Source organism: Oncorhynchus gorbuscha, linkage group LG12 (assembly GCF_021184085.1).
Source record: "Oncorhynchus gorbuscha isolate QuinsamMale2020 ecotype Even-year linkage group LG12, OgorEven_v1.0, whole genome shotgun sequence".
NCBI classification, from domain to species: Eukaryota; Metazoa; Chordata; class Actinopteri; order Salmoniformes; family Salmonidae; genus Oncorhynchus; species Oncorhynchus gorbuscha.
Genome location: NC_060184.1, coordinates 39234088 through 39242864, shown reverse-complemented (window position 1 = coordinate 39242864; position 8777 = coordinate 39234088). Strand labels below are relative to the sequence as shown.

General features: G+C 45.4%; 1 protein-coding gene across 1 annotated transcript; it reads left to right on the top strand.

Moving 5' to 3' along the window:
* Positions 1-1986: 1986 nt before the first annotated feature.
* On the top strand, positions 1987-8572 carry LOC123990994 (lysosome-associated membrane glycoprotein 5-like). The gene is made up of 7 exons (XM_046292079.1): positions 1987-2197; positions 2572-2672; positions 3561-3739; positions 4233-4364; positions 4561-4657; positions 5536-5724; positions 7410-8572. The coding sequence occupies exons 2-7, from the start codon at positions 2615-2617 to the stop codon at positions 7586-7588; spliced, it is 834 nt and encodes a 277-aa protein (XP_046148035.1). The 5' UTR covers positions 1987-2197; positions 2572-2614; the 3' UTR covers positions 7589-8572.
* Positions 8573-8777: the final 205 nt, after the last annotated feature.

Genomic DNA, 8777 nt, shown 5'->3' with positions numbered 1-8777 from the left:
GAGGAGAAGTTGGTGAGAAAGTTATTGGATCCCATTTAAGATACCAGACGTTCTTCAGGCGTGTCTCCAAAGCGTGTACGGGACATCACATGGCTCCCGAGGGCTTCGGGTCACAGGGTAAATGATCTGTTCTTAAAGAGTCAATTACTGTCAATGGATTCCATTGAGGAGTTTGAGAGAGACTGACAGCATACCCACAGGGTATGTTTGTTCTCGGTTGTCCTCACCCTCAACCCCCCCTCCTCGATCTAACAACCTGACCTGCCCGAAAAACGTCTGTAAGGTCACCAAACCTGGGGGCAAGTTCACCAGCTCTGACAACACCCTGAATACCACCAAAAGCTGTGCGTCACTAGCTGCGCCAACTGCCTCTCGTCTTGGTATCCTACTAACTGCCCTCACAGGTAACAAAGGAAAAGAAGAATCGGATAAGGACAAACTGAAAACAGCGCCTGACTTTAATATGAGTCGATTTGAAGATAGCTATTACAGAAAATGTGCAGTTTGCCTACAAGTATCAGTCCTGTGCTACCTGACCGTTCAAAACTATGTGGAGAAACGTTCCACCAACTGCCAACACCAACATTGCAGATGTTACACTGCCTATTTCCAGCTCCTCAACGACTTTAACAGTATTGGGCAACAACCTGTTACGGAGATTTACTTTCCCCGCGTTTAAACAGAGCGGGAAGGAGGCGCAGGAGGTCGCGTGTGGAGGAGATCCCGCCTCAGGTTCACCGCGAGGAATTCCGCGTTCAGAGACGTTTCCGCTGAGTACAAAACAAACTCAGGTGGGGAGCATAAGCGCCGTGAAGTGTGAGCTTGACTTCAATTTTAAAACGGCCCATTCTTATTAAATCGTATGTCTTGTGCGCCATGCGTAATAGCCCAGTGTCCCATTGGAGAGCCGAAGTATTTGCAAGCTTTTATTCCCACTGCTTTTATTCCAGAACTAGGCCTACTAAAACACTGGATTAAACTAACCTACTCGTGAGATTAGTTGAATCAGGTGTGTTAGTACTGTTTTGGACTGGAACAAAAAGCTACACACACTGCCCCCTTGTATAGTGTTGGGAAGGGGGTGGGACAAACGTAAGGCATATCCACGGAGAAGCCTCAAGCACAAAGAGGATTCCTGTGCTACCATAAAGAGGATGTACATGTACTATGAATAGCAAACGCCATCACCTGCATAGCTATTCATAACGGTTGTGAAATATCAATAGATATGACATTTCTTTAAATCGTTTTCATGGGACTGCGTTTCTAATTATATTATAATTATTATATTCTTAAATTGTGAAATATTAAGATGAATGAATAAATAAATATTCGTTTGTATTTAGAAATGGCAAGGGTTTGTTTTCTCTGGAGGAGAGAGAATGTGTGTGTGTTTCCTCAACGTCAAGCTCCTTGGTAAGTTATAAAACCCTCACAAAACCTTGACTTTAGAAAACTGGGTCATTCTGAGTACTGGGTCAAGTATACTGAGAATGCTATCACATTTACAGGGCGTTATAGGAATATTGTTTTCACTGTATGATGCAGATTTTATTGTTGCCTGTGTTTGTGAAGTGGAAAAGGGGGGGGGGGTGGAGTTGACTTGAGCATAGGAGTGTCAACTGTCACAGCTGAACGGTTGACAGAGTTTTGACTCTGTCAGCTATTCTTTTCTGAGTCAGTAGCATTTACGGACAATGTCCACTATTGCCGGATTACAAGCGATAAAGTCTAACATCATCTGACACATCACACACATACTCATTATTTTCGACTCATATGTTTAGTGACGTTTAGAATTGTTTTAATCATACACACACGGTAGTCAAGGGTATGTATGTATGTACGCTGTATATTATGAACAATGTCTTTGGCAAAGGTTTGAGAGGAGGACACTGCGCGGGTGTCCTCGAGCCTGAGTTCACACACACTAAGCTGTGTGTGAGAGAGAGCGCGTTGCCAGACTGCAATCCACGCACGCACATACACCACAGCAGCTGCAATCTTGCTCAGAAGCAGAGAGGAGGGGGTAGCAACGGTCCCCCTAACACACGCACACACACACACACACGCCTCAGCTGCAATCACAGTGATGGAAACAGAAGCATTGCGGGACTAGCTGCGGTTGCTGCAGCGAAGCTCTTTGGAAGAAACAAACTTCGGGAGAGAAACTGAACTTCTTCCCCCGGTGAATCACGTGAGTCACCCAGAGCGTTGTTACCGGCTCACTGTCTATCTGTTGGTATGTACAGGGGAAACTCTGCATTGCCGCAGGCGACGCTCCCCTAAAGCTCTCTCGTCGACTGAATTCAGAGCGCGGAGAGAGTCTAGAGCAGTACAAGGTGTTCAGAAAGCGGCAACTGAACAACTGTGGCATTTTAATGCGCAGCAAACCGGATGCTATCTCTCTCACGTCCACCTGGAGATTTGCTGCATTCGCGATGATATGAGCGTGACTACCTGACGCTGAGCAGCGGGATCTCTCATTGCTTTCTTTATTTCTCTCTCTCGCTCTCTCTCTCTTTTCTTTCAATCTCTCCCTCTCTCTTTCTTTGAGGGTTCACTACACAGGCTACCCCGCCAGTTAGCCGTTTCAGTGCCTGGATCCAGTACAATGGAGCGGCTCAGATTCAGCACCTTGGATAGCGCAGGACTTCTGCTACGTTTGTTCGGTAAGCGACGACTGTGTGTGTGTGTGTGTGTGTGTGTGTGTGTGTGTGTGTGTGTGTGTGTGTGTGTGTGTGTGTGTGTGTGTGTGTGTGTGTGTGTGTGTGTGATCGAGCGAGCGTGCGTGTGTGAGTGCATGTGTGTGCGCGCGCGCGTGTGTTGCATACGATATTTCGGTCGTGACTGCACAAAGCAGCCTGCGTGTCTGGCTGTCTTTGTGTGTGTGCGCATGTGTGTGTTTGTGTGCGTGTGTGTGTGTGTGTGGGGGGGGGGGGGGGGCATTCCTGTTCAGTGTGTGCGTAGTAGCACATCCCCTACCTGTATTCAACGTCAGTGCAGTGAAAAGCTCATTGTGAGAAGAATACTCAAATGCAAGTCACTATTATAACATGTATTAGACCCACCGGTATGGACATCTCTATGTCCTGCCCATTTTGCTAGCATAGACATGCGGTGAGATTTAAAATGTATACTACATCCGTGTCATGTAGCTGGGTGTTGTTCCATCTAAGTGGGCAAATGTACTCAAGTGAAGCTATAGGTCCTCATTCATGGCTCCCAACAGTTTTCTTCTGGGGAGACAAGAAGCCCTTTAGAGTCTAATCTGTGAGTCTTCGGGCTGCCTGGTTTTGCTGATCATGCATGTTGCATGGCATGCACTCCAGTCTGTAAGAGCATTGACAGTAAAACAGATTCCCGTGAACCATCTTTCATTATACTATTGCCTACATATTCTATGTGATTCTATTCCTTCTGCAGACCTCACATGTTTGGGGATATTCATTGCAATATCGATGACGCAAAACAACAACATATAAGCGGTCATGTATTTGCCACTCTACTAACCCCTGAACTGCTGACGTGACCCTTACACAGTACCACCCCGTTTTCAGGGATCCTGGCCCGGTTGACCGTGACGGCTGAGCAAGAGGGAGAGAATCTCTCCGGCCTGTCCACCAACCCAGACAAAGACATCTTCGTGGTCCGGGAGAACGGGACCACCTGCCTCATGGTCGAGTTCGCTGTCCGCTTCACGGTCCCCTTCGACGTCCTCGCGATCAACGGGATAGACGTAAGTAAACAACTCCGATATTTCATGGCTCTGTGTTCTTTTTTTAAACTTCGCATGTGAGGTGTCCAAGTCAAGATTTCATATACAACTGCGTAGATAATACAGTTAGTTTAACACTACTTTTCATGGCACTTACCTTTTGGACCGTATCCTCTCTATAATAGCCTAGTATACCGCTGGGAATGTGTGGGTGGACACAGCCCGTCAGACTTGGGTTGTCAATTTAGACTGACACTGACACATTTCTGTATATGAGAATTTACTCTCATTTAGACACACATGGGGCACTCATGCCACGGTATTGCGCGCGGTGGGCTGTGCGTAAAATGATGTGCTGATATTTTGGAAACCCGCATTGGTCGACTGTAGCAACTTCGCGCCAGTGTGAAACAAGTCCATATTATCATCAAAGAAGATTAGTCTATTGAGAAACGCATGTGACCAATCACAATCAATCACACATTGGTGTTTGTTGCCCTTCTGTTCTCTGCAGCTCATCACGGAGAATGCGTATCTGGCGCTGCCTCGCGGTGCAGACATTGAAGGGAAATGCGGGAGCCAGGACGCCGATATACACATCTCGTGGAAGGATAAGGCCTACACACTCCGCATCAACTTCGTCAAGGTTTGTCCCCTACTGTGAAACAGTCAGTAGGCAACCGCGTCTGATTACAATTACCCAAAATCATTAAAAGCGTTTATCCCGCGTGGGATTCTTGTAAAAATATGTTTAGATAACAACGCCTACACATAACATCCGTAATGTTCTTCTTCTGCTGGTGATGACTGTGTGTGTGTGCGCGCGCGTGTGTGTGTGACAGGAAACCCGTGACAAGGGAGATGAGGTGTGGAAGATTAGCAAATTGCAGTTTGTTTATGACACCTCGGAGAAAACGCATTTCATCAACCCATACAACCGTGAGTATAGCATTTATATCCCACTCAGCATTTTCTGTGTATGTTTTGCAAAATGGTTTCGTTTAATAATAATTTTATATTTGCACTAAACGTGTGCAATAAAGAAAGGCAATTAACATACTTAGGCCTTATTTCGGAGTTTTTAAAATATATTTTTCCTCTACAAAACCTTCTTCTTCTTATAATTATTATTATGATGTTCCTGTTTTATAGTTTTTTTTCCGTCACTTTTGATGAATTCCAGTCATTTCGATTAGACATCTGATGAGCTAATGTTGAAATTCCCGTAACCTACCCCAACAGCACAGTTTTTGGATTCAGTATTAATTCACATTTTAAAACTCATGACGGGACAGGCAGAAGTTGAACACGGAATTATTGAAAGAAAAACGGTGACTTTTTTGCTGGATAAAAAGCCCGTCTATTCTGGACACGCTATTGGTGTGCATCTGCCGCAGTGGCCGTTTTACCTGCGTGTAGAAACAATGTGATTCCTATAGCCCTAATACGTTTTATACTTAAACGTTGTTAAATTTCGATATTTGTTCCAAATGATTTCATAAATATTAATATGAATACTCTATTATTCCAAATTTATTTCAATATTTTGTAGCCTTTATTTGACTTATTTCTATATATGTTGCGTTTTTGTGTTTCTCTGTATGAAATGCATGCATGCTTGTGTGTGCATGTGTAGATGTGCGTGTGTGTGTGCGTTCAGGATTGCCTGTTTGTGTCCGCACGTCTGTCTGTCTGGCTAGCTGTGTGTCTCACTTTGTCAGTCTTGTGGGAATTCCTGTGCTCTTCTTTGAGACCAACCTACCCATCTAGTATGTTTCCTCACGTACTGCATCCTCCTATCCCATCTCTCCATCTAGCTGGGAAGCACACAGCCAGCTCCCACGGTCTGTCAGCGCTAGTGACCCCTGCTGGCCACTCTTATGTCTGCGAGGCTAAGCAGACACTCACCCTCATCTCCAGTGACCACCAAAAGGGAGTGACTGTCGCCATGAGTGACATTCAGATCCAGCCCTTCGACATCAACTCAGACTTCATGTTTAGTGAAGGTACATGATCTAGCCATGACATCATTACCAGCCATGTTCAGTGAAGGTACATGATCTAGCCATGACATCATTACCAGCCATGTTCAGTGAAGGTACATGATCTAGCCATGACATCATACCGCCCATGTTCAGTGAAGGTATAGCACAACAACCTCCGGTGGTACTCCTCTCATGGCAAATGTTGCAAAATCAGCAAATGTCCCACCCATGTCAAATGTACAGCCCCGTATAATAAAGGTTGTCACCTGGAGGAGAGATATGACACTAGTGAGGATGATGATGATGATAATGAGAGGTTACCATGCAGTAGTATTGGAGAACTTATCTCACAACCCCTACAAACTGCGCCCCCCCCCCACCCTTCCTCGCCCTCTCCCTCACCGTCCTTCTCTCTCTCTCTCTCTGTGGGGGCTGGTTGCTGCAGTTTGAAGAGCATGGCTGCAGAGGGAGGGAGGGAGGCAGGGAGGGAGGGAGGGAGGGAAGCAGGCAGGGATGGAGGGAGGCAGGCAGGCAGGGAGGGAGGGAGGGAGGGAGGGAGGGAGGGAGGGAGGGAGGGAGGGAGGGAGGGAGGGAGGGAGGGAGGCAGGCAGGCAGGCAGGCAGGCAGGCAGGCAGGCAGGGATGGAGGGAGGGAGGCAGGCAGGGAGGGAGGGAGGCAGGCAGGGATGGAGGGAGGGAGGGAGGGAGGGAGGGAGGGAGGCAGGCAGGGAGGGTGGGAGGGAGGGAGGGAGGAAAAGAGAGAAGAGAGAGATAGATAGAGGGGAACGTGAGTGAGGTCATTAGGACTTTATGGCTGTAGTTATAGCCCTGTCCTCAATGCAGACTTCACGACTGTAGTTAGATATATAATGTCAGTCACTGTGTCCTCTAAAGGCTATCACTCTTCTCTCTCTGGACTGCAGTAAACTAGACTGCGTTTTGCTACGGTGCCCTTCAACTATATTGTTTATTAACCCTTGGTGTACAGTGGCCTTTCATCTGGTACATACTATATTCACTTTTAAACCTACATTCTCGAAAATCTGCAAACCACCAGAGAAGGCCACCATTGAAAACATAAACATAAAATCCATCCCATGATCCAGGACATCAGAAGGCTATAGTATATGTAAACAGTACGACATATCGCTTACCTTATATGAGCTAAATAAGTTTAAGGCCCTGCCTGACTGTTGCCCATAAATATGACACTTTCTAATTTAGAGACCAGTGAGTTTAGAGACCAGTGAGACTGTTTCTGGGACATGTTGACCTCATATTATTATGTGTTGACCTTTGATCTAATATTAATCAGCGAGGTCATGTGAAGTCTCTCTCACATAGAGGAGAATCTTCTCACCGTGGGCATGGGAAAAACTAAAGGGACCTGACTGACCAGTGAACTCATTTTGAATTTATAGTTAGGTTAATGGTACAGTTAGGGTTTAGGTTAGGATTAGGTTTGCAGGCCAATCATGTAGCTTCAGCCGCAAACCCATGTGTAGATAGAACTGTGTGTGTGTGTGTATGTATGTGTGTGGGTAACACACTCACACATGCACACATATGGACAGATAGACAGACAGACGCACGCACGCACGCACGCACGCACGCACGCACGCACGCACGCACGCACGCACACACACACACACACACACACACACACACACACACTAATGTGTTCTGTGTGTGTGTTTCACCCTGCAGCCTATAAGTGCATCACGGACCAGCGGGAACAGCTGGAGGAGACTCTTCCTCTGATCCTGGGTTTCATCCTGGGCCTCATCATCGTCATCACGCTGTCCGTCTACCACTTCCACCTCAAACTGACCGCTGTCACCCAGCCACAGCTGCCCCGCGACCGGTCCATGTACAAGAACATGTAAGGAACTGGACATTGAAACAAACACTATATGACAACTCTCCATGGTCAAGGATAGTACAGTAGAACAACATTCCAAGACTCCCCATGTTCAAGAGCATCTAAGGAATCAAACATTACATCATCATCAACACAATGACTCTCCATGTACAATTTAATAGGACATTGAAACAAGCACAACATGATGTCCAAGACATGTAAGGAATCAGACACTACAAATCACTACGACTCTCCATGTTCAAGGATATAGGACATTAAAAACAAGACGACATGACTACTCTCCATTCAAGGATATAAAAAAATGGTACTAGACTACAATTATAACCACAACGCTCCTGCCTCTCCAAAGTCAAACCAATGTGACTTCCCTTGCTCTGAACTCCCATATATTGGAGAGTAGGCCATAACTTTATGGAGGCCTAACTTGCGATATGGCTAACTTGAGATACGTGTGCGTAATTTGGAGCGTTCTCGTAAAATCCTGCATTGAAGTCCTTTGGAGACTTGCGCAACATTCGATTTACGCACGCGTGTTTTTTCCTTCAGTTAGCGTTCCACCCCTGTGTGTTCTGCTGTCCAGAAATCGCCGTTTTTTTTGTCGAGAGGCCTGCGCTTTTGTCATCACCCCCCCCCCCCATCACGTGTCTCTGTATTTTCTGTCAACGAGCTACAAAAGAAACCTTGCAGGTTAGCAGGTCCAGAGTTGATGTTCAGCTGAAGATTTTACTTTCCGGAATCCAGTTTTAACTTTTTGTTTTAGAATGCAACCATAGTGGTGAAAGTGGACGGTGTTGTGGTGTGTATGTACACTGTGCAGGTGTTTCAATGAATTTCAGAAATCATGAAAAATAAATCATTGCAGTAAATGCTTTACTTTGGTAATGACGGATCATTTTCCAGATCTGACTCGATGGAATTATGTCAAAAAAAATATGAAACGTAAATTTAAAAAAGAAGGACAACATGGTCTGTAAAAACGTGCCCCCCCAAAATAATAATAATAATTAATACATTTATCTCATATCAGAATGTCAGAATAAGTTTATCATTGTGTTTATCATTGTGAAAGAAATGTGCAAAGATATTTAAGATTTAAAAATAATAAATGTACACTATTTTCAGAAAGACTATGCATAGAAAACTATGCTGATGCTACTTTAATGTTCACTGAAATAAATTTTACAGGAGATATC

Excerpts from the sequence above, each read along its gene's own strand:
- LOC123990994 (XM_046292079.1), top strand. The coding sequence starts at position 2,615 with ATGGAGCGGCTCAGATTCAGCACCTTGGATAGCGCAGGACTTCTGCTA. Across the intron at positions 4,658-5,535 it reads TTTCATCAACCCATACAACC|CTGGGAAGCACACAGCCAGC; the intron begins GTGAGTATAGCA and ends CTCTCCATCTAG. Across the intron at positions 5,725-7,409 it reads AGACTTCATGTTTAGTGAAG|CCTATAAGTGCATCACGGAC; the intron begins GTACATGATCTA and ends TTCACCCTGCAG.